This window comes from Erpetoichthys calabaricus, chromosome 1 (genome assembly GCF_900747795.2).
Source record: "Erpetoichthys calabaricus chromosome 1, fErpCal1.3, whole genome shotgun sequence".
Lineage (NCBI taxonomy): Eukaryota > Metazoa > Chordata > Cladistia > Polypteriformes > Polypteridae > Erpetoichthys > Erpetoichthys calabaricus.
In genome coordinates, this window is record NC_041394.2 from 58,279,784 (window position 1) to 58,305,935 (window position 26,152).

Below are 26,152 nucleotides of genomic sequence, written 5' to 3' on the forward strand. Positions count from 1 at the left end.
TATTTCTTTTTTATGGATCTTTTCATAAAACCAACTGCACTGAAAAGTGTTTCTTTTTAGCATAACACATTACCAGACATATATTGTGATTTATAATGGTAAAACTACAAAATCAGACCAACAATGAAAAAAGGACAGCAATTACTAAATAAGAGAACCCTATTACAAAAGAAAACACTATAAACTCAATCAAAATATAATATTTTACTTTTGCTTTTGAAATGTGTCAACAAAATGTTAAATATTAAAATAATCTTCTTCTTCTTTCGGCTGCTCCCATTAGGGGTTGCCACAGCGGATCATCCAAAATTGTTGTCCGCATATTGATTTGGCAAAATTTTACACTGGACGCCGTTCCTGATGTAACCCTCCCCATTTATCCAGTCTTGGGACTGGCACAAAGAAACACACTGGTTTGTGCATTCCCTGTGGCTGGGTTTTAAATATTAAAATAATAATAAAATTTTGCTATAATACTCCAAAGTGAAAACTACTATGAAAACCTTATAGGGCAAACTGCAATGTTCAAAAAATTAAGGGAACACTTAATCATTACAATCAAACACCAAGTCCATCCATCCATCCATTTTCCAACCCGCTGAATCCGAACACAGGGTCACGGGGGTCTGCTGGAGCCAATCCCAGCCAACACAGGGCACAAGGCAGGAACCAATCCCGGGCAGGGTGCCAGCCCACCGCAGGACGCACACAAACACACCCACACACCATGCATACACTAGGGCCAATTTAGAATCGCCAATCCACCTAACCAGCATGTCTTTGGACTGTGGGAGGAAACCGGAGCACCCGGAGGAAACCCACGCAGACACGGGGAGAACATGCAAACTCCACGCAGGGAGGGCCCGGGAAGCGAACCCGGGTCCCCAGGTCCCCCAACTGCGAGGCAGCAGTGCTACCCACTGCGCCACCGTGCCGCCCAACACCAAGTCAGTTAAGCAATTAATACTTCACAGTATAGTTTATTCAAATGCAATTCCTTAAAGCAAGCTCAAACAAAGAACTGCAAAACAAATGGCAAAACCCCAAACCCTAAATTGAAGTTTAGACTTAGAAAACTTTTAGAAAGTACCAAACCAAAAGGGGAAATGAGACCAAAGGCAAGCAATTCTATGCAGGGTGAGAGTGAGGAAGGCCACCACCAGGCACTAATCCATAGAATGAGGTAAGCCATAATGACATGCTGCCCGACATAATTAATCTGAACAGTTGTTTTACATAAGTATACCAGGTTGGGGTTTGGATTAAATTTGATTAAACAGAGTAAAAGAACAAGCCAGAGTCGAAAACAGAAAGTCAAGGTAAATCGAGGAACAAAGCCCAAAACATAGAAGAGGAAACAAAGCAAAATGATCTAAAGCAAAGCAACACACACAAAGTCTTTAATGAAATCTGCAGTCTCAGATGACGAGGATGTGCGTGGTAATGATTTTTATACTGATGACCTGAGTACATCAAAGGTCAAAACCAGTCATCCTTCTATGGCAACCACCCTAATAACAGTATACAAAAAATATAAAATGGCAGCTCCTATGTATATAAAAACAAAAAAGGTGCCAGAAAAAATGTAAATACTTTGTAACTATAGTAACACAATTTCAAAATAAAATATGAATATCAGAATTAGTGTCCCAATAAAATCTGTAATGGAAAACAAAAAGTTGTTAAAAAACTCTTATCACAACCATTCATGGCTCTGGTCCTTCAGACAAAAAGTATGCAACAAAATAAAATAAGTAACTAACAAAATTAACTTAATGAACATTATTAAAAAAAAAAAAGCATTGGAAAACCCTGACAAGAACATAATTGACAATTAATTAACAGAATTCAAAGAAAAATAACGATATTATATTTGTTGGTAAAAGATACTTAAAAATAAAAATACAATAAAAGTAAATAAAAATTAAAAACAAAACTGAATCACAAAACTTTCTGAGCTTGACAGGGTGTTGTCACAGTGAGTGACTGTACCAAGTGAGTTAAATGAGAGAAGACAAAAGGAGAAGAAGCAAACTGCTGACTAATTTGAATTCTTTCATTATGGATGTCTACTTTCAGTTGGGAATTAATGAAAAATGTATTTTTAATCAAAAACCTAAACAGACATAGAACTAACTTCTGTAGTTCCATGGTATAGTTGAATGTGTAAAATTTCTTAAAGTTTACAGGTAGAGTACAGCAGCACAGTGGTAAGAGCTACTGCCTGACAGCCACAGGATTCTGGGTTGGAGACTTGGTGTGATATTTGATATTTGATAAAATACATGTTCTGGTCATGCCTACATGGCTTCTTCTCCTTAACTGGTTATGTTTTTTGTGCATGGTGTCTGCATGTGTGTTTGTGTATGTGCGTGTGAGTACCATTCAATGCAGTGCCAGCCCTTTAAGGACTAAGTCCTACTTGCACATATGGTAATATAGACACTTGATGGATTAATGGATGGATGGATGGATGGAGAAAACACCCATATGAACTACAGCATACATTATAGTGCATCCAAAATACAGTTAAATGGATGAAATCAATTCAGAAAATAGACGTATGTATACAAACTTGCTAATTCACCCAAGTGTTTTAACTTCTAAAGGTGTAAATCACTGTAGTATGTGTGTAGTTAAATGTATTAAAATAAATACATATTTTGCTCTTTACTTTTTCTTGTACCTGTTGTTTGATTTGTAAGCCTAAACTTTTTACTACCATATTTTACAATGACTAGGTCAACCATCAGATCTTAAATTTTCACACGAAAAGAAACAAATTAAAAAAGCTGTATGCAATCACTGCATTCTTTGCTAAAAAAAGGCCTTCACTTAATAAATCCAAGTAAAATCTTTATAAAATCCAAGTGTTTACAAAGTGTAGTGATTAGCATTTCATTCCTCTCTAAACACCATGTCAAGAATCAATTTACCAGTAAATGTGGCTGAAATAAAATATTAATGCAACACAGACTGTAATCTTGTAATTCCAAATATTTGGAACAGGAAAAAATCAAAGCTGTTATATTTATTTTAAATATCGGACCTCTTTTTCACAGAGGAAATCATTACAATCCCAGAAATCAAAGCAAATTGTCACATGTGGCATATCTGCCAAAAATTAACTTCAAACTAAATGTAAGGTGAAATATTTAAAGAGTACTTCACCCAAAAATGTATATGTTACTTTATAAATAAAAAGTATAAATATATAAAGTATAACATATAAAGTATGTTACTTTACCCCATGTAGTTTTCTAGTTTTATACGAATGATGGCTGAGAAAAAAAATTTGAATCTCATCCCGAACAAAGATAAACTTCCTCATAGAATGACCGTCTACGGAGACCAATGCTGGACATCAGCTAACAATATAAAAACATCCATGAAAAAAATCTCACATTACGTGTTGCACAATCCACATGAATGGGCAAAATACATGAACACATGTAAAATATCATTAAATAAATGCTCCAAAAATCTTAGATCAGTGTATGCAGAGGACATACACCTGCACAAGAATGAGTTTTTGAAGTGACAACAGCATTGATAAGCTAATGAATGAAGGAAAAACATGAGTATTCAATTCAAATGTAGATATAAATTTAAACAAGTACGTACTGTAAATACGCAATACATTAGATAGATAGATAGATAGATAGATAGATAGATAGATAGATAGATAGATAGATAGATAGATAGATAGATAGATAGATAGATAGATACTTTATTAATCCCAATGACCCATGACTGTAAGACTTCTTGGAACTCAACATGCACACACTTTTGAGTACTCTAACATTATTGATGTTGTTCCCACTTCTCTTGAATACTAATTGTTCAGTTTCAAGGTTTTTGGTCCCAATCTTTTGGTCCTCTTCAATGACTTCTTCAGCAGATTAAAGCAATGCCTAAACTGACTACTTTATTGGACAACCAGAGCTGCATTTAGCATTTCTCAGAATCCGCAATATATGAAGACCAAAAAACCTTTAGTATTTTTACCATATACATTTTTAACTGTTGGTGACTGTTACTGACTCCTTCTGTACCAAAAATAAATTAAAAACACTCAATGCTTAAAATGCACATCACCACATGACTCCATTGTGAGACCCAATTGTGCATGCTCCATAAAAACAATTCTTTTGAGACAGTGTAGTCACAAATGGGACATTTCAATTAACTATGGAATAAATTATAAACAGGGTTGGCACAGCGGTAGTGCTGCCAGCACACAGTATGGATACCATGGTTCACATCTAGGGTCCTCCCTATGCCAGCAGGGGTTTACTTTGGGTGCTCCAGTTTCCTTCCACTGTCCAAAGACATGCAGGTTAGGTGTCCATATGTGTATGTTTTTACCTTGTGATGGACTGGTACCCTGTTCCTTCCTTGTGACCTATACTCTTTGGGATACACTCCAGCATCCACCTTTGCTTGTGACCCTTGTCTGGATACAGCAGGTTAGAAAATGACATGAAATTACATAATTTTATAAACATTTCCTGTTAATTTTGACTAAAGAATAGAGAATGATTTTTTTGCTAATAATTTTGGTCAAAATTCAAAATAATATGATACCAAAAGAAATGCAATATTTATATGAACCCATGATTTCATCCATGCATATTCTCTACAAAGTAAAAAATAAAAGACAAAAAAGAATCATGTACAGATGAAAAACAAAAAGCATGGATATCCACCAGCAAACAGTGGTCACCGATCAATACTGATTCTAATTTGAATTTCTATTAAAATTAAACAAGGCAAGAACTGAAAAACAATGTGATTTAACTTTAACAATGACCTGCTAGTGTTCAGTCAATTGCTTCTGCCAATGCCGGGTGTTGAATAAATCAAGTAATATTTACTATCCAAGTCACATCCACAAAAAGAAAATCTCTTGTGCTGCCACACCACATCATATAACAGCCTTCTTTTACCCAAACAACAAGGAACTCTGCCTCTCTTAAAGAAGTGGCACCTAATCACAATGGATCATGAAATAGACTTATTCTAATCACGTAAAACTGACTAAAAGCAATAAAAGATATTTTTGTCTTTGAATAATTGAAATATCAAATTCTGCAACCTCATAATACAATATTGATATATATTCAACAGAAGAGAACAGCCATAAGTGCAAAACTTGGCTCACACAATTGCAATATGTGACTGTTCATGTCACTAACTGTGAACATAACAGCTGACAATACCAGTGGAAAACTGAAAATTTTTCTCTAAATTGAAATGACTCCATATTAAGTTTAGAATGAACAACATTCGTCTGCAAATGACTTTGACAAAAGCTGCATGGAGACTGCAAACAAGCTTCTATGAAATGTGAAGACAAATGCACATTTACTCTTCAAGACAAGTGTGATATATGAAGCTGAAACAATTTTCAATAAACATGTCGTCGGCAAAAAAGCAGAGGGGCTGCACATAGCAAAGCGAAAATTAGGATTGTGGCATTGAAATGTTACATAAACTACGAAACTTAAAAAAAAACACTAATTCAGCCTAATGAGTGCTTTATTGTTATTGCATAATCAAGAATGTTAAATAGTGTGCTTTATTATAAAGTGTGTTCTTACTATTTTTTTACTGTGAAAAAATATTGAAATAATATAGGTATAGCATTATATGATGAATTATTTAATTGAAGGAATACCAAAGTAACTGTACAAGTTCTAGGGCAGTGTAGTATGGAAGGAGTTTAATCTCTTTATCTTATTCAAGTGGAGATTAAATGGTGAACTAACAGAAATGTTTGAAAACTAAAAAGTATTTCAAATTACACAGGCACTAAGCAGGATGGATATCCAATGGGTTCTTCAAGAAATAGATTGTGGCACAGGTATTATCAGAAAGTTTTTCTTTATGCACAAAGAATTAGATACAGGAAATAGTCTGCTCCATAGGGTAGATGACCCCAGTGTTCTAGGGACATTTTCATTTTGACTGGAAGACTATGAAATCAGATGAATAGAGGTTAATGAACTATGCTGATGTTGGTGCCCTGTTTTCACTGAAGTGTTTTTACGGTCCAGTGTACTGCATATTGTAATGATGCCCTCTTTCTCTTTTCTTTCATAGTATTTTGGGACATGGTATTTTATTGCAGCTGCTGGGAAAGAAGAATCCCATCTCCATACTTTCAAACATGTAGATAATATCATCTTTGATCTTCAAGGGGCAGAAAGTCCAGAAAGACTGGTCCTTCGTGGAGCATTGCAAGTGTAAGGTCATACCTGAATACGAAATAGAATGATAATAAGGTTTAAAAAGTCATATCAGCAAGGACAAAGCAAATGTTAAAACTGAAATTATTAAAAAATACATAAACATAATTTAATTACATATTAAACATTGATTGAAACAGTTCTAATTTAACCCTTGTTTTTGCTAATTATAAGAATTACAAAACAAAGTCAACACAATAAAGAGACCATTTTTGGTCCCCATTTCATATAATTCGGTTTATAAATACTTAACTGGTAAGTTGGTTAGAAAATAAATATGTTGTTGAATGGATGGATTGGTGGATGTTTACTTATGTATAGTGGAATCAGGAACTATTAATACCCCTTCACTTTCTGCTCACTTTATTGTGCTGTAGATTTAATTTTAAATGGATAAATTTACCATTTTTGCCCATCAGTTTCCTCTCAATAACCCATAGTGGCAAAGTGAAAACATGTTTTCAGAAATGTTTGTAAATTTAATAAAAATCAAAAACTGAAATATCTTGTGCAATGAAATATTTAGACCCTTTTCTGTGGCATCTAGTTATGCTCAGGTGCGTCCTGTTTACTTTATTTATCTTTGACATTTGTCTAGAATTTGATTGGAATTCATCTAGAAAATTCAATTGATTGCCTATAGAGTAGAAAGGCAGTCACTCGCCTGTGTATTCACAATGCATGTCAGGGCAAAAACCAAGCAGTGAAGTTGAGGGATCTCTGTGTAGAATTCCACAATTAAATTGTGGTGAGGCATAGATCAGGGCAAAGGTGAACATGTGACTTGAAGTTTAGATCTGTGTCCAAGACACTGAATAAATTATTTACTTGTGCTTACTTTGCAAAGCCATGTGGTCAAGTTATTTTTTCCTAAAATCCTCATTTTTTTCTTTTCTGCCAACAACTAAAATTTCTGTTTTTTCCTTTTTTTAGTTTCATGAAATTACTGCTCATTCCTTCTGTAATGCTAGTAAGACACTGAATCGGGGTTGGTTTTCCCTCAGGGTCATCGTGTACCACTTCTCAAGACACATTTCTGTCCCAGACATGGTACAATTTTAACAAATGCTACCAATCCTCAGAATGTCAGAAAAAAAGAAAAAATGAATAAAGGAATGCATGTCAGAGTTGGAGAGTGAGTGACGAACACTTCTTTATACTAGCCACAACAAGTACATAGCACACCGACAGAAGCAAATGTAAGAACGGAATGAAAGTTGTTAGTATAAATACTGAAAACACACACAAATATAATCAACCATTTATAAAATCTAGCACTGCAGTGCACCCCACCCACGTGCCTTACACAACAAGACACTAGTACAAAAACAATAAAATTAACGAATTTACAGTAACTAAACAATTTTTTAAAATGCCCATAAAAGTATTAAGGGTTTCTCCATACCAAACCTCAAGGAAATTATCACCCACCATCTTTTCACACAGGGCCATCGGGCCCTCTCCTAAATTCACCCTTAGAAGGAAAAGCAATCTTCAATCTACAGTATTCAATTTTCTCTTGCGTTCTGCAGAAAGGATCCTGTGTTCATCTGATGGCTTCCTGTAGGTTACATAGTTTTTCCTCAAATGTAAAAGTCTATCAAAACCTACTCTCTAAAGCTGGTTTTTTTCCCCTCATTTACTATCGCTGTTTAACAGAGCCCTGTAGGTGTCAGGCAAAAAAAATCCATTTGAACAAAATTAGTAACTCATTCGAATGGATTTTTTAAAATTTTTTTTTTCCTGACTCATCTTATTTCAGTAGCTGTTTATTTTTCCTGGTATGCAGTTCAGTGAACCAGAACCTGAAGAGTATAGCCAGACAATAGTTTCAGTGCCATTATCGACTAGATTTTAAACTTTCCTTTTCTTCTAGTAATGTTTCCACCACTGACTCCAGGATATCTAGTTCTCAGAGAAAATTCCATAAATCCACTCTTGTAACTTGTCTTGTGTTTGAAACTCATTACTGACACTACACATACACATGACAACTGTTATAATCGGGGGGTCATAGTTAAGTAAGGCTGCTTGAAATCTACTTAGCTGTTGTAATTCACCCTGCATTTTCATATAATCTGGCCTAATGGGAGTACGAAGAAAACTGACAATTACAGCGGGCCTAGAACGGATCCTTTTGGAACACCATATACAATATCATGAATTTCAGGCATAAAATCACACCACAAGTTACAACAAATTTTCTGCCTTTATATAAGATCCATTGACTATGGCGATCAACGAATGCTATGGTCTATGGTTTCAAATGTTGTGCTCAAACCTAACAGAACAGAAAAAGATGGTGTTTACGTCAGCATTAGCCTGCACTTCATTACCTACCGTAACCAACCCAGTTTCTTTAATATGATTTTATCTAAAATCTGACTGAAACTTTCTGAGAATCTAGTTCTAGATTTTACTGAAGAAAAACATCATTTTTGTAGAATTTAACTTAAAAATGCAGGTTATAGATAGGTTTACAGTTATCAAACACAGAGAACTTAACCTTATTTTTCTTAAGCACACCACAGCATAGAAAATTGTAATGGCCATTACAGAATTGTAGAACATGTAAAGGATGTCATTACACACATTAAACAAATGTAGTCTGTGTTGGTGGCAGCCCTAAGCTTAGCATTAAAATATTCCACCTTACTATTTACATTGCTGGATATATTACTAAACTAAACTAAACTAAACTAAACTAAACTAAACTAAACTAAACTAAACTCAGGCGCAATACTCAAAGTAATGGAAAACCTGGAAGCAACTGCGGCATCAAAATGACATCTTTTATCAAGGTGCTGCTCTTTAGTTATATTCTCAGGTATTTCTACTTCAAATAACATTCAGAAATGGTCAGGCATGCCAATGTCCAGGATCTGTGTCACATTAATTTTAAATCCTTTTGAAACAACTCTGTCTAGTATACTGCATGTCCTCCGTTGTATGTTGGCTGCATGACACGCTGAATGAGATCAAATGAAGATAGATAGATAGATAGATAGATAGATAGATAGATAGATAGATAGATAGATAGATAGATAGATAGATAGATAGATAGATAGATAGATAGATAGATAGATAGATAGATAGATAGATAGATAGATAGTCCCCAATGGAAAGTTAAGATGCAATTATTGTTCAAGTATCATTTTTGTTTTTGTTGTAGCTAACTTGCTTATTAAAATTCCAAACATTTAATAAGTTCTTTTAGCTGGATTTACTGTTTTCAATTACCTCTTGTTTTTTAAATCTAAAATAGAACAATATTAAATTAAAGAGTAATAAAAATGTAGGTAAAAATAGACAATAACTTTGAATAATGTTAACGTTTACCCCCCCGAATGGAATTGAAGAGTCGCATAGTCTGGGGGAGGAACGATCTTCTCAGTCTGTTAGTGGAGCAGGACTGTGACAGCAGTCTGTCACTGAAGCTGCTCCTCTGTCTGTAGATGACACAGTTTAGTGGATGCAGTGGATTTTCCATGATTGATAGGAGCCTGCTGAGTGCCCATCACTCTGCCACGGATGTCAGACTGTCCAGCTCCATGCCTACAATAGAGCCTGCTTTCCTCACCATTTTGTCCAGGCGTGAGGTGTCCTTCTTAATGCTGCCTCCCCAGCACACCACTGTGTAGAAGAGGGCGCTCACCACAACCATTTGATAGAACATTTGCAGCATCTTATTGTAGATGCTGAAGGACGCCAGCCTTCTAAGGAAGTATAGTCGGCTCTGTCCTCTCTTGCACAGAGAATCAGTATTGGCAGTCCAGTCCAATTTATCATCCAGCTGCACTCCCAGGTATTTATAGGTCTGCACCCTCTGCACACAGTCACCTCTGATGATCACGGCATCCATGAGGGTCCTGGTCCTCCTAAAATCCACCACCAGCTCCTTGGTTTTGCTGGTGTTCAGGTGTAGGTGGTTTGAGTCGCACCATTTAACAAAGTCATTGATTAGGTCCCTATACTCATCCTCCAGCCCATTCCTGATGCAGCCCACGATAGCAGTGTCATCAGCGAACTTTTGCACATGGCAGGACTCCGAGTTGTATTGGAAGTCCGATGTATATAGGCTGAACAGGACCGGAGAAAGTACAGAAAGGCGCTCCTGTGTTGCTGACCACAATGTCAGACCTGCAGTTCCCGAGACACACATACTGAGATCTAATAATAATAATTATAATATTTAATTTAATTTAATTTATTTAATAATAATAATGAATGCAGTAAGTTTATAAATCTCATACTCTGAGGTCACACTGGTTACCTAAATAAAAATTTTAATCTTCTACTATTAGGCACCTTTCATAACTAGTTGTTATTGTAGATAATAAGTGTGAAAATTAATTGATAAGATTATATTATAATCTATTAATTGTTATACTTTAATTTTAAATTAAATAGAATTATATGAAAAGCACATTGTTTAATGGTAAAGCTGTTTGTATTTATTTGCATCCATATTCCCAATTTTATTCTAAATGGGAAGCTTAGCATGGAGACTTAAAAGTTCAAGGAAACACATACAGCATGTGTGGAGAATTGAAACGTAGGAAGAAATGTGCTCTGTGCAAGGCAAATCACATGGTAGTCTAAAGCAAACTATCGAGGCCCTTCAGCTCATTGGTACACTCTGAGAGCACAGCAAACATTAGTTTGAAGACTATCACGAAACTGGGTCTGTTTTACTGGATGAACAATATGTGAACTTGTTAAACACAGATATAAAACAGAAGATATGGGGGATAAAATAATTTGGACTATCTAATATACCATACCTGTAAGATGCTGTATAAGAATTCTGCAGTAACATTAACAGCTTTCAGTTTTTCATATAGTTTCAATTCAGCAATGCCAAAATAATAAAAAAAAAAAAATAAACCTCACAGTTCAGTAAGTGCTGTACATCATCAACTTCATTATTGTGGTTATTGTTTATGATTATTTTCAGGAGTGGACATGGATGCATAGATAAAAAGTGGATTTACTTCATACACAGGCACCAAGATGGCTTGGACCTGCAAGGTAGGAGAAGAAAATGAACATCAATTTTTATCTAAAGCTCATTGCATTATTTTAGAATGACTCAGTTACAAAATTATGTATTACACAGCTAATAATTAACATACTGAAGTTACTGTTACAGTCATTGCTGTAACTTTAGGCAGCGTGGGTGGGCCAGTTGCACCAGAGCTCTTTGAGTTGAAAGGCCCATGGTAAGAGTATGATTGTTGTTTCGCAAGGCTTTACTACTGGCAGGCTTGCCTATCTGACATTAAAACAGATTAATAGTGTTGTCATTCCCACAATTCCATAAACGTTTATTATGACTTCTGAACTTTTATGTAGCTTATATGCTTGATGTATTTTACTGATGGTGGCCATTATTTAATTTTGATTTGATTTAATTTCACATTTTCTTTTTTGCACTAAAGCTCATCACATTCAAATTACGCCTCTGCTTACAGTGTCGCTTTTACCTCTAAAACTCCATCCCTAACTACCTTTTGCAGATTAGACTATTCAGTGTGCTGACTACTGCACACTTACTGAAACACTTAAGTGGAGCTGTCAAATGGAATGGATAAAATAAAAAAAAAAATAAACAAGAAAATTTACCCTGTCCCAACTAAAATATAATATAACGTTGAAGAGTATAACAAGGATAACCAAATGATTTAACTAAAGACATGTACTAATATGTCCTTTATAATGAATGTGTGATGCTTTTAGACGTCCCTGCCACATGTTTCCCCACCTCAACTATTTGACCTGAGGTTCTGTTCTGTCTCTGAAATGCCACAACAAGTCATCATCCAGAGGAGTTAATTTAACTCTTTATGTTTTTTTAAAGTTCTGTTATCTTTTTTGGCATTGCCTTTGAGTTTCTGATTTGTAACAGACTCACAGGAAACAAACTAAAACATTTTATATGTAAACTGCTAAATGTTGGAATAAAACGCTATGACTGATAAGGATTTGAGAGTGTAATTAAAAAAAAGTCTATTTTAAATTTGCATCAGTTGACTTTCAAACGCTTTTCAAACTTAATTAGACTCAGTTTATCTTACATTGAAATTACTTGCGTTTCCATCGTAATGCCGTTTACAAGAGATGCTTCACTTTGATTCAAATTAAAATTTATAGTGCAAATGTACCATTTGTGTTCTGAAGGGAGAATTCACTTAACAATTTATATTATTAAATATCATACTATTCAGCTATGAAAGTTATTTGTTATTGTTTTTCCCTTAATTTAAAAAGACTTTTTGTCAATAAATTAGAAATTTGCATTGCTTAGTTGTATATATTAAGTTAACAGCATCACCACTAAATGAAAATTTTCCTTGTAAATATAACAGGACGTCCTGAGAGGAAGACATTCCTTTATCAGTCGGATACTAAGAACAGTATCATTTTACAGGAAATCGAAGAAACGGGAGATCATCCATTTAACAGAATTATGCTCTATGGTAAAATAATCATCAATTTAGTTTTACAATACTAATATTATATTTTATTTTCTTGTTTCATTGAGGATCTAAGGAATTCTAACAACTAAACATTGTTGAGTATACAAGGAGTCCTCAAGTTCAGTCTTGAAGGGCTACAGTAGGTGCAAACTTTTGTTCCATGTTGATTTCTTAATTAGAAGCCAACTATTGTTGCTGATAGATAGATAGATAGATAGATAGATAGATAGATAGATAGATAGATAGATAGATAGATAGATAGATAGATAGATAGATAGATAGATAGATAGATAGATAGATAGATAGATAGATAGTCCCCAAGGGAAAGTTAAGATGCAATTTTTGTTTTTTGTTGTAGCTAACTTGCTTATTAAAATTCCAAACATTTAATAAGTTCTTTTATGTGGATTTACTGTTTTCAATTACCTCTTGTTTTTAAATCTGCTGCCTGTTACAAAGAAACCAGCAGCTGAGCATCCACATTGGTCACATTTATACCAATGTGTGTTTCTCATGAAGTATCTGAAACACGTAGGAAGAAACTGAAGAGAAAACAATGAAGGACTGAGAATTACGTGTCAGCTCTATGACACAAATCATATGGAAGATATCCTCAGAAAGGAAAAATCTATGATAAAAAGAATAACTGGGCATGCCAGAATGAAAACAGAGAAAAGCCATAGTCAGCAAATATTTGCTTCTAATTAAGCTATTGTTTTGGAACTTGTATCCACCATGGACCTCCAGGATTGGACTTGAGCACTCGTGGTCTATAACAAACTATACTTTTAGACAATCTGAATTACCTAAATTAATTTCATATTTCTTTTGCTATAATTTAATATGTTCCTCAATAGCCTCAGATAAAATAATGTGTGTGTACGTTATTTTTGTCATTCTAAGCATGTATTTGTTGTTTATATTTTACTATTTTTACATGAACATTAAAATATTGTATAGCCCACAACCAGGCAGGGAGGAACAACAGTGGTACACGTTCAAGAAGCTGAAATAAAAGCTTTATTCTTGTGTTACAACTGCACTTCCACTGTTGTGGTCATGGGAGAGGCCTTAAGCCTTTAATCGCTCTTGGCCCTTAACTTCTCTGCATGGCTCTTCTTCTGCCTCAGTTGTTATGACCCTCACTCCCCTTTGCTCACATATACCCTCCATGCTTATCCCTTTTGTATGTAAGCGTGCCTCTGATGGACCACGTCAGGGTTTCCAGATGTGCGGTTTTCACCACAAATCGGGCTATTATTGAAAGTGTTGTGCAGGGACAAAATTTTGATTTGGTGGTGTGCTATTTTTTATGCTGTTTTCAAAGGTTACATGCTGCCACCTAAATGGCAAAGTTTCCAAGGGGGTTGCAAACAGTCAACAGCAGGAAACTTCAAGGGGGACTAAAACATCAATAGCAGAAAAACTCCAAGGGGGAACCCCGGCATCAGCAGCAGCAAAACTCAAAGGGGAACAAAGACGTCCACTGCAGAAGAACTCTAAGGGGTCCGAAACCAAACATCAACAGCATTGTTCAATGGGCTACTCCACTACACCATTAGGCGGGTTTTCGGCTGTCATTGGACTGGGAATATTTCTCCATCATCACCACAAAGGAAGGGCTTCTCCATTCCAGCACTTTCCATTTTAAACCTGTCTCTCGTGCTTGTGGTTGTGTCATTTGCATAATGCACTGCTCCTTCAGAAAGCGTAGTGCTCAGTAGTTATCCAGCCACATGGCCCTCAGAAAACCCAGCCCAATCATATAATATAAATTTATTTTTACATATTTAGTGTTTTACCATTTTAATATTATATTTAATATTAATCTTTCTTTCTTTCTTTCTTTCTTTCTTTCTTTCTTTCTTTCTTTCTTTCTTTCTTTCTTTCTTTCTTTCTTTCTTTCAACAGATTTCAATCTACCTGGTTTTATATTTTATATAGCTTCAGTTAACAAACCAAATTCTAAATACTTAATAGGTGGAAGAAAGTCACAAGCTGAATCCAAATTGTCAGCCTTAGGTTTCCCTGATATCTAATGAAATGTTGCCCATTGTTAATGAATTTTCTTCATACTGATAGGGAAAAGCAACACAGTATTTTCTGTAATGAGCAATCTGTTGTTAAAGCTTGTGTACGTTTGCAAAAAGTTGTTTTATCTGTCTGAATAGCAGTGTGGCTTGTGCAAATTGCCAAGCACACAAAAGCTCTTTAGGTCATTTTTACCCAATAAGGTACAGATAAAGCAATACTCTCGATTGACCGCTCCCGAGCATGTCTGACCCATTTAATTGGTTCATCTCAGAGATCATTCCAGATCTGCCACCCATACAACTGCTGAAACTGCCAGCAGACATAATGCTTACATCGATAACAGGACAGTTAGGGACTGACTCTATACACCTGGCCTTAGAGTAAGGTGTCCTCTCAAATGTCCTCTAATCAGACTTCCTACATGTCTGACCCTACAGAAGTACAATGCCAGTCCACAAACAGCTGCTGTGATCACAAATGTCCTGAGGAATGCTTCTTGTGTGGGTGCTGATCAGCCTTTGTCTTCTCCTAACCTTAATCCTATAGAATACTTTTGGGATACCCAGAGTCACAACATCAAGGAACATTACCCTCAGCCAATACCCAATGTCCAGCAAATTCCTCAGTCCCTACTGCAGGAATAAGATAACAGCCCGCTTATGCATATTCAGAGGATCCTTGGCTCAGTTTGCCAAAGGAGTGAAATCGGTGTGGCCATAAGAAGTGGTCACACAAGAACCAGCTGTTGTTAATTTTTACAGTCATCATTGTTTTCTTGTGTTTATTGTTGTTATAATATTTTGTTTCTTTCTTATTCTCATTTGTCTATTCTTATTTCAGCAGTAAATCTTGAAATTTCATTACATTTCAGTTTTTCAATTAGCATATTTAACCAACATAATTCATCCATCTATTTTTGAATCTTCTTATGGCTATAGAAGGTTATAAGAAGAAATAACTTATCCCAGCAGCAAAAAGTGCAAGGCAGGAGCAAAGCCAGAACGTAGCACCAGTTGACTGTGGGGACCTGTCACACGCCATCACACTGTGTCACCAATCACAATACTGCCACATCTTTAGGAAGTGGGTGCAAACTGTTGTACCAAACTGTAAAACAAAAAAAAACTTGAACCGAGAAAAATCTAAAGAGACAATGGCCAGAATGGTCAATGAACAAAATATCCTAGAAATGCATTTTTTAATGATCAGTTTCATTTTGTTAAGCAGAAGCATAATACAAATGAAATTCAGAAGAACTAATAAAATAATAATGTTTTCCTTTAAAGCCCGCTCCAGAAATTTAACATCTGATCATGTTCAGGATTTCCAAGAAAAAGCATCTTGCATGGGATTAAAGGTGTTCCTCTTAATGCCACAAGAAGAAGGTAAAGCCTTAAACTATGACATTGTTCCTTAACTTTGAATGTATAAATATGAATTGATTTTCAGTATATAATTTGTTGCCTGTAAAAGCTGGGAAGGTTTTAATGAATTCACATACATTTGCTTGCACTCATTCATGTTTGATCCCATTTTGGGATGAAGGAAAAAGGAGATTCTAAGCCATCTGAAACTGGAGTAAATGATTTCATATTTTCTTATCTCCTGTCTTATCTCCTAATGTTTGACTGGAACCCAGAGGACTTGGAAAATACCTCTCTGTGATGAACATAGAATTGATTCTCAGGCAATAGATCAATTCTCTGATCTTTACATGGCTCTTTGAGGTGGCTCATTTTCCTTAAAAGGACTGCATGCCTTTTGCCACACTAGCTGAAAAAAGCACATGTGATTTGTGCAGTTGCAATTTTTAAAGGTGCTCCTGCTATTGATAATATAATTCCAGCTCATTCTTTTGGTGACTCATCTCTGGCTGATGTAACTTGTCCATAGCCCTCCCTTCAAAGCTGTTGTCTCCACACTGGCCATTTCCAACTCACTGAAACAGTGCACAAACTCATCAAAATGGCTGGGTGGTCTTTTCTCCTGCTTCGGACATGTAGCTGGTGACAAGGATGCATCAGCAGTGTTTGGGAGTGCTGTGCTGTCAGGTGGCGCAGTAGGGATATTACATGCTGCACTGGCAGGTGGCATAACTGGGATGCTAAGTGCTGTGCTGTCATGCAGTTCAACAGAGGTGCTTTTACTGAACTGGTGCTGCAAACCACGTTCCAGGTCTGGATCTTAGCTTTGAGACACTTCACAATGCCTCTATCGTCTGCCTTCTCCTTTGCTTGCACATTTTTACCACCAGCCCTGCTTCTCACAGCTCACTTGGGGTCAGTGACAACTCGACCTGTGGCACTTTTCCCAAGCTTCATAAGCCTGAAGCTCTACCAGTGTTCAAGGCACCTGGGCTAATGGACCTCAGCAGATAGAGAAGCGGTGGTGGAGCTGCAGACATGTCAGTTTCTCAGCTGTCTCCATTTCTAAGCCTTGAGCCTTAAGACTCTCCAGCACCTACTCCAAAGAGCCAAACAGGTTCATTTTAGGTCTCCAAAGCACTTGGTGCTATGCTAAATCAGATTGTAGGTCATCTCCATATCCCACTTCTAAAACCAATATAGTGTCAGCAGCAAGGACCACAATGGGTGGATTTTCTGCTCTTTACATGGCTCTTTGCTGTGGCTCACTATCCTTAAAAAGACTGCTTGCCTCTTGCCTCACTAGTTGGAAAAATCATGTGCGACTGTGCAGAATGACCATTTTTATAGGTGCTCCTGCTATTGATGACGTAATGCCAGCTCATTCTTTTGGTGACTTGTCCCTGGCTGATGTAACTTGTCCAGCACCGTTACAATATTGAATCTTAAGCATAAAAAAAGTAATATAACATACTCAAATACACCTATGGTAATCCGTTTCTGGGTCATGGGGGGCCAGAGCCCACCCTTATAACATCATATTCAAGACAGGAAACTGCTCTATAGTGAGTGACAGGCTACAGCAGGGCCCAGTCACACACATAAATCCACAGTCACAAAGCATGAAATTGGAAATGCGTGATCATCTAACAAGTACATCTTTGAGGATGTAGGATGTAATTCAGGGTACCTGGAGGGAAATCCACAATAAGACATGGAAATTAATCAAACACTACAGTGGTGTGAAAAACTATTTGCCCCCTTCCTGATTTCTTATTCTTTTGCATGTTTGTCACACAAAATGTTTCTGATCATCAAACACATTTAACCATTAGTCAAATATAACACAAGTAAACAGAAAATGCAGTTTTTAAATGATGGTTTTTATTATTTAGGGAGAAAAAAAATCCAAACCTACATGGCCCTGTGTGAAAAAGTAATTGCCCCCTTGTTAAAAAATAACCTAACTGTGGTGTGTCACGCCTGAGTTCAATTTCCGTAGCCACCCCCAGGCCTGATTACTGCCACACCTGTTTCAATCAAGAAATCACTTAAATAGGAGCTGCCTGACACAGAGAAGTAGACCAAAAGCACCTCAAAAGCTAGACATCATGCCAAGATCCAAAGAAATTCAGGAACAAATGAGAACAGAAGTAATTGAGATCTATCAGTCTGGTAAAGGTTATAAAGCCATTTCTAAAGCTTTGGGACTCCAGCGAACCACAGTGAGAGCCATTATCCACAAATGGCAAAAACATGGAACAGTGGTGAACCTTCCCAGGAGTGGCCGGCCGACCAAAATTACCCCAAGAGCGCAGAGACGACTCATCCGAGAGGTCACAAAAGACCCCAGGACAACGTCTAAAGAACTGCAGGCCTCACTTGCCTCAATTAAGGTCAGTGTTCACGACTCCACCATAAGAAAGAGACTGGGCAAAAACAGCCTGCATGGCAGATTTCCAAGACGCAAACCACTGTTAAGCAAAAAGAACATTAGGGCTCGTCTCAATTTTGCTAAGAAACATCTCAATGATTGCCAAGACTTTTGGGAAAATACCTTGTGGACTGATGAGACAAAAGTTGAACTTTTTGGAAGGCAAATGTCCCGTTACATCTGGCGTAAAAGGAACACAGCATTTCAGAAAAAGAACATCATACCAACAGTAAAATATGGTGGTGGTAGTGTGATGGTCTGGGGTTGTTTTGCTGCTTCAGGATCTGGAAGGCTTGCTGTGATAGATGGAACCATGAATTCTACTGTCTACCAAAAAATCCTGAAGGAGAATGTCCGGCCATCTGTTCGTCAACTCAAGCTGAAGCAATCTTGGGTGCTGCAACAGGACAATGACCCAAAACACACCAGCAAATCCACCTCTGAATGGCTGAAGAAAAACAAAATGAAGACTTTGGAGTGGCCTAGTCAAAGTCCTGACCTGAATCCAATTGAGATGCTATGGCATGACCTTAAAAAGGCGGTTCATGCTAGAAAACCCTCAAATAAAGCTGAATTACAACAATTTTGCAAAGATGAGTGGGCCAAAATTCCTCCAGAGCGCTGTAAATGACTCATTGCAAGTTATCGCAAACGCTTGATTGCAGTTATTGCTGCTAAGGGTGGCCCAACCAGTTATTAGGTTCAGGGGGGCAATTACTTTTTCACACAGGGCCATGTAGGTTTGGATTTTTTTTTCTCCCTAAATAATAAAAACCATCATTTAAAAACTGCATTTTGTGTTTACTTGTGTTATATTTGACTAATGGTTAAATGTGTTTGATGATCAGAAACATTTTGTGTGACAAACATGCAAAAGAATAAGAAATCAGGAAGGGGGCAAATAGTTTTTCACACCACTGTATATGGATGGAAGATGACCAAGCATGGGTTTGAGCTGCACTGCTCAACAATGCTACCCATAAAGCCATTAAATCCATTTAAATGTTCATTTCATCTGCTCACATCTCCATCCTTGCAACTATGAATTGGATTAAAAGGTTAGAAAATATGTTCCCCGGCTAAAATAAGTGAAATTATTTTATTACTTCATGAATGTTTCCAGTTTCTTCATGCCACACATTTACAAGCAGGTTCTGTATACTAAGAGACTATGAATTTTTATGATGTCATTATTTCCAAGTGATTTTAAATTTTTAATAAATTAAATCACAACTGACTCAATGCTGTCGTCTAGGGATTTCCACTCTTTGCCATTAAATCATCCTTCTTACTTCAGGCAATTAAGACACAGCTGCTTCCTTGTACTTTGTAGTTCAATTCACTTTTATCTTTAATGACAAAAAGAAAGCAGCAATTACTGTGCTTCCAGTAAATGACGGGTGGTCAATGTAACATTTTTATCCACCAAATACAGTAAAAGGAAAAATCCAATCTTTAGAAATATGAAAAAAAGTTTATTCTGAGCAAAGCCAGGAGGTCTTTAGTCAGTTTGCACAAGTAAGGAGTTATCAACCCTGTGTACCAAAATCTGCTCCCTTTTCTTCTGAATGAATAAATTATTTTCACGCAAAGCCGTTTAAATACTGAAACTTTACAAACAGACTATCTCTGCTACCCATTTAAGACAGGTTGAAATCTAAGTGATCTATGTGGACCTCTATTTAAACATATTTGCTATCTTTTGAATTACCTGTACTTTGAGGACCTTTCCTCTGTTTTCCGACTGACGTTCCCTTTCCCAAGCTTGTTCCAGTAAAGCCTGCTTCTGTGACTGCGTCATTATTTTCTAAGCTCCTTTCTCCTGTCCAATCTGCTTTTATACTTTTTGTCTGTGAAGATGACTCTCTAAAGTGTGCACCTTTACACCTCCTCCTGCATCACACACTTGCATTTCCCCTTTTGTCGCATCACCAAAGCTGAACTGGCCAATCAGATTGCTCTGAGGAGGCAAACAAATGGACCTCAGTGTTTTACAAGTAGACATGGATTATTCATTTGGCCTGATATAATAATATACATCCGATCCCTTTCCCTAATGTTGGCCTTTTTCCACTTTGAATAGAGCCACCGGTTTTCGCCGCTACTCTTGGGTTAGCTTGTTGAACTGACCACTCTTTGAGCTCGGTAAATGCAGTGGTGGTCGCTACTGCATTGGTCAAGTTTAATAAGTCTAGTCTAGTCAAGTCAGGACTTTGGTTTCCTGATGTTTCACTAATCCAACCCCCACCACATGAAGTTATCAATCATTCGCATTACAGCTATGAACGCCGTTTATGTGGCCAAAACAAGAGCAAGAAAATTGATACCACGCTGCTGTTACTGATGTATAACACTGGACAACAGAATAGATAGACAAGACCAATTTTCTTACCTTGCGTTCCTTCTTAATGGCTTCTGAACACTCTCTGGAAGTTGATAGCGTAGAGTCCACTACGACTCCTAAATCCTCCTCATAAGGTGTACTTTTGATTTTCAGACCTCCCATTGTGTATTCAAACCAAACATTTTTACTTCCTTGCACGTAATACTTTACATTTTCTGACATTAAATATCATCTGCCACAAATCTGCCCAAGCCTGCATGCTGTCCAAGTCACTCAACAGATTCCAAATTATCTTCCAGTCTACCTGGCTTGGTATCAACTGTAAACTTAACCAGCTTGGTACTTATATTCCTATCTAAATCATTTACATATATTAAAAATAGCAGTGGCCCTAGCACCGACCCCTGTGGAACTCCGCTCTTAACATCGGCCAATTCAGATGAGGTTCCTCGCACCATCACCCTCTGCTTGCTGTTTGAGCCAATTCTGCACCCATCTAAAAACATCACCCTGAACTCCCACTTCTTTTAATTTGATGCCCAACCTCTCATGTGGCACCTTATCAAATGTTTTCTTAAAGTCCATATAAATAATATCATGTGCTCTACTTTGATCATATCCTTTTGTTGCTAGAGGTACTAGAGTTAATTACCTTAAATTACCTTAAATACTCCTCATTGACTTTATAACATTAAAAAAACAGCACACCTAGAAAGCTGGCTTGTTTTGTTGCTGGAAGCTTCATATAAACGAACACATTTAATTATTTAAAGCAATTAAAGGTTCTGATGAAGAGGTGGATGTGAAAGTGTGTGCAGGGTGTCAATGGTGTTTGTCTTTTTTGTTTCACATTTTCTTTTATGCTGAGTTTTTTTGGGTTTTGCTGAGCAGGAATGGATGTGCTTACTTTATCCTTTCATTGTATCCTCATCACATGTATATTATACCAATGCTTGATAGCAAAAATACACAGGAAAGTTACAATTTTCTCAGAAACTTTAACAGTTCTGTTTCTTTTTTCTTTCAGAATATTGTATTATTAAAGAACTCGATTAGTAAAGGTAAGGCACACCTTATAAATTGTTAGCACTTACCCTTTTACATGTTGAAAGCTAAGATTGCTGAACATTATATAAATGAAAAATATTTAATAAATGGCCAATGCTCCAGAATGTAAAGTTTAAAAATAATTTATAACTTTTTTCTTGATATGAAGCTGCTGTTGCTTGGTGTTCATGAATGGAAGGATGTGGTTTTACTATGGCTTTACTAACTGTACACCAGTGTTTTGTAGAAACATTGGAGATTTCAATAGTACAAATAGTATACACACAACAAGAGAATACTTGGATTGCAAATCAGATCTTGTAGATGAAAAACAAACCTGGGAAACTGAGATGTGTCATCAGGTTTTAAGAACAACTTAACCATCTCTAACATAGTTAGTGTTTGTAGTCGTCTCTCAAAACTGACAGCTGTAATCAAGAGAATTTGGTATTATAATCCCACTGTGATTGTTATCTTCTAGTTTGGGATATTCTCCACTTTTTAATTTCTATGTTTTTATTCCATTTTAGGATAATGATAAAATCCATTCCTGGATAATTGGCCATTCTAAATTAGTGTTGAAGTGGATGGGATTGTGTCTTTTTTTTGTCTGATCAGTTATTCCTTGTATATTGGTTTTCATCTCACATTCCAAAAGTTAAAAGTTATTTCACATCCCTTAATGGGTCTAGTGTAGAACAATGTGGGTTTAATGCATGTTAGTCTGTGCTTGAAAGTGGGCGGCTACACACTGTAGCCAATCTGTCCTTTCACTGAGTTTTCGTACTTCCAAGAGGGAAACACACCACCTGCCACTCAGTATAGTCTATGTACAAGGTGAGACACAAAAATAACCGGATTGGTAAAAAAATATATATTTATTGATGAATTACAGCATTCTAAACATTGTCACCTTCTATATACTCCCCCTCCCGATCTCCACACCGCTCCATACGTATCTTCCAATGATTGAAACAGTACTGGAAGTCTTCAGGCTTGAGGCTCTTCAACAGGCTTGACGTTTCTGTCTTCACTTCATCCATTGAAGAAAAATGTGTTCCTTCCAGGTTACTTTTGATTTTCGGGAACAAATAAAAATCACAAGGAGCAAAATCGAGCAAATAGGGAGGATGGTTGAGGACAGGAATGTTTTTGGCAGTGAAAACCTACTTTACGGAAAAAGCAGTATGATCATTTCGAACAATCTGATTCACAGTTTTGATGTTTTCATCTGTCCGAGACGAGTGTGGGCAACCTGGGCATTAAACATCTTCCACATTTTCTTGTCCTTCCTTGAAACGTTTGTGCCACTCAAAAACTCATGTATGAGACAAACTGTTATCACCGTACATTGTTTTTAACATTTCATATGTTTCTGTGGCTGTTTTGTTCAATTTTGCAAGAAATTTGATATTGATTTGCTGTTTGATTTTTTCACCCGACATTATAGTGGCAACTCGTGTAGCGATTGTTGTGCAAATACTGACTGGGCTATTCACAGGATATACCTAGCCGGTCGGCAGTTTGAAGGGCGTGTAGGAGGAGATATAGTTATGGTTCATGTTTGTTCAACTTCCAGACGGTTTTCCAGCAAAGCCCCAAGCCCAGTCCAGTTATTTTTGTCTCTCACCTCGTATAGCAGTACACTTTTGGACCTCCAAGGTGGAAACCCTCCCATTCTGGTCTCTTATATAATTTCTGCATACAATAAGGAGTTCCGCTAGCTCTTTTTTACCACTGATGGTAGTACCTTGCTTGTATTGGACCTATATGCTCAGAACTTCCTTTTGTCTTCCCCTTGATGCAACTAGGTTAGGCTCCAGCCACCTGTAACCGTAAAACATTAGTTATAGTAGTAGTAGTAGAAGTAGTAGGACAATTGTCATGTTAATGAGAGTACAGTGAAATTCTTACTTGCATGTTCTTCATTAAGCAGGTGTGGAAAAATGATGGGCAATGTGGGTTTTATACATGGTAGTCAGTGCTTGAAGTGGGCTGGTACTCATCGCAATTACTCAAACAATCTGTCTTTTCACTGTGCTTACATAATTCCAAGGGGGAGCCACCCCACCCACTATAATCATGGTGCCAGTACATCACAAATCACACATACCTAGAATGAGCAACTTCCACTCAGGCAATGCCCAGGCTGGGAGTGCGAGGCTTTAATGCTAAATTCTTCCCCCTCCATGCTGACCTACATGAGTCATGTGCTTTTAAATAAGATTCTGAAACATATTGAGCAAAAGTGAAATGAGGTGTTTCATATTTTTAAAGTTGTTCTGATATAAACACACTCTCTTTTATTTCCTAGGTTTTTTCACCACTTTGACAAGTCAAATAAAAATGCATATTTATGAGCTCCTTTCGATGAAGTCTGCTTAGTTATTTATTGCATGGTGCAATGGCCGGTGTTGAGACTAAGGAGAACTGCAGACAGTAAAAAGGAGTCTTCCTGCAATCATGAAACAAACTGAATTATAATAAATCTGTTGACTGGTTCATAAACATGTTTGACTATGCAATGTGTGAAGAATTTTTTAAAGTACAATATATAAAAATGTAGTAAATACTGCCCATACAGTATGTTCAACTGCAATAAAGTCATGAACCTCAATGAAGGATACTGAAGAGCTTGCTAAAATTGTGTGTGTTTATACAATTCACATGCATATTCATGTAAAAATATATTTTCATCAAATAGTTTATTTGTAAAAATAGATTAAGTATATGTTGAAGGAAACGTTTATCGATTTTTTCTGAAAATTTTAAAAATTTTACTTTTACAGTTTGATTTTGAACAAATAATAATGCATTTACTTCTGTCATTTTGCTCTGTTCTGTAGCTTCTAAATAATACTGAACAGGGACATTTAAGATGCAGTATTCATTTATTTTTGCATCAGCAACTATAATACAATAATGGGCCCTCTTCTTATGCAAAGTTATTCATAATTTAGTAGTTAGTTAAAAAAATGATGAAAATATATCTGGATATGGTGAATGGCATTTGTTAAATGGAAAGCAATGAAGAATGATAATATATGGTAGTGTGTTTGCTAGTTGTCAGATGTCCTTTTTGGGAGAAACTGCACAGAGCTATTGTAAAGACCCTCCACCACTCTATGCAACATGCCTTCCATTTAGTAACACCTATTCTCAGTTACATGAGGTAAAACACACTATACATAATAGCTACCCAATGGTTTTATACAGTTTACATAATATCACATTTTTAAGTTTGTCACAGTATGTAAAAGCAATGAAAACAAAAATGGGCCGTGCCAATGACTACAGACTAGCAGCTCTCGGTACTGTTGTGATGAAATGCTTTGAGAGATTGATGCCTGGACAATTTGAAAGCAATATTCCAGGTAATCTGGACCACTTCCAGTTTGGAGTTTGTCATAATCTGTCCACAAAGGAGGACATATTCCATACCTGGATGATAAAAGCTACTGTGGGCTATGTGACACTGTATTTTAGACATCCTAAAAGTGTCCAAAGATATGTGAACTGGCAGTAACATTTCCTTCACAAGATCCTCAACACAGGCACCCACATCATTACATTTGCTGCTGTCAGCACCATCAAAGCATGATCACCAACAATTATGAGATGGCTGACAGGGAAAAGCTTTCCTCTTGAAACCAGGGCAACAGAAATCTCTGTTAGTTTCAACAAAAGCCTAAAGCTTGTCATAGATTTGAAGAAGCTGGAGGCAGACCGTATTCTCACCTACTTTTGAGGGAATGCTATGAAGAGGGCGAACAAGTTTAACTTTCTTGGAGTCACCATCACAGATGATCTGAAATGAGCACACAATGCCTCTGCTATTTTCAAGAATGCTCACTGACAATTTTACTCTCTTAGACATCTGTGGGAAGCCCATATATCTCCGTCTAAGCTTGCCAACTTCATTAAATGTATAGATGGATCCTTCGTCACCCCTTGCATCACCTCCTTGCATGTTACATGCTTAGTCCAGAACTTCAACACACTACAAAGACAGTTGATGTTGGCACAGAATAGTTTTGGTGCACAACTCCATTCTTTTTAGGACATGCATAACACATGCTTCCTTAGAAAAGCAAACCATATTATTAAAGATCTCAGCTATCCTGCATAGTCATTTTCCTCTCTCGTTCATACTGGTATAAGGACTAAGAAGCATCTGGGCCAATGGATTCAGGGACAGT

At 36.7% G+C, this 26,152-nt stretch overlaps 1 protein-coding gene across 1 annotated transcript in view; it reads left to right on the forward strand.

Moving 5' to 3' along the window:
- Positions 1-24,584, forward strand: part of apom (apolipoprotein M) — a 41,532-nt gene extending 16,948 nt beyond the window's left edge. The window contains exons 2-7 of the mRNA XM_028800310.2: positions 6,106-6,248; positions 11,209-11,282; positions 12,620-12,730; positions 16,051-16,149; positions 21,934-21,967; positions 24,268-24,584. Of these exons, the coding sequence (XP_028656143.1) occupies positions 6,106-6,248; positions 11,209-11,282; positions 12,620-12,730; positions 16,051-16,149; positions 21,934-21,962 (456 nt within the window). The 3' untranslated portion in view covers positions 21,963-21,967; positions 24,268-24,584. The remainder of the gene's footprint in view (positions 1-6,105; positions 6,249-11,208; positions 11,283-12,619; positions 12,731-16,050; positions 16,150-21,933; positions 21,968-24,267) is intronic.
- The last annotated feature ends 1,568 nt before the right edge of the window (positions 24,585-26,152 follow it).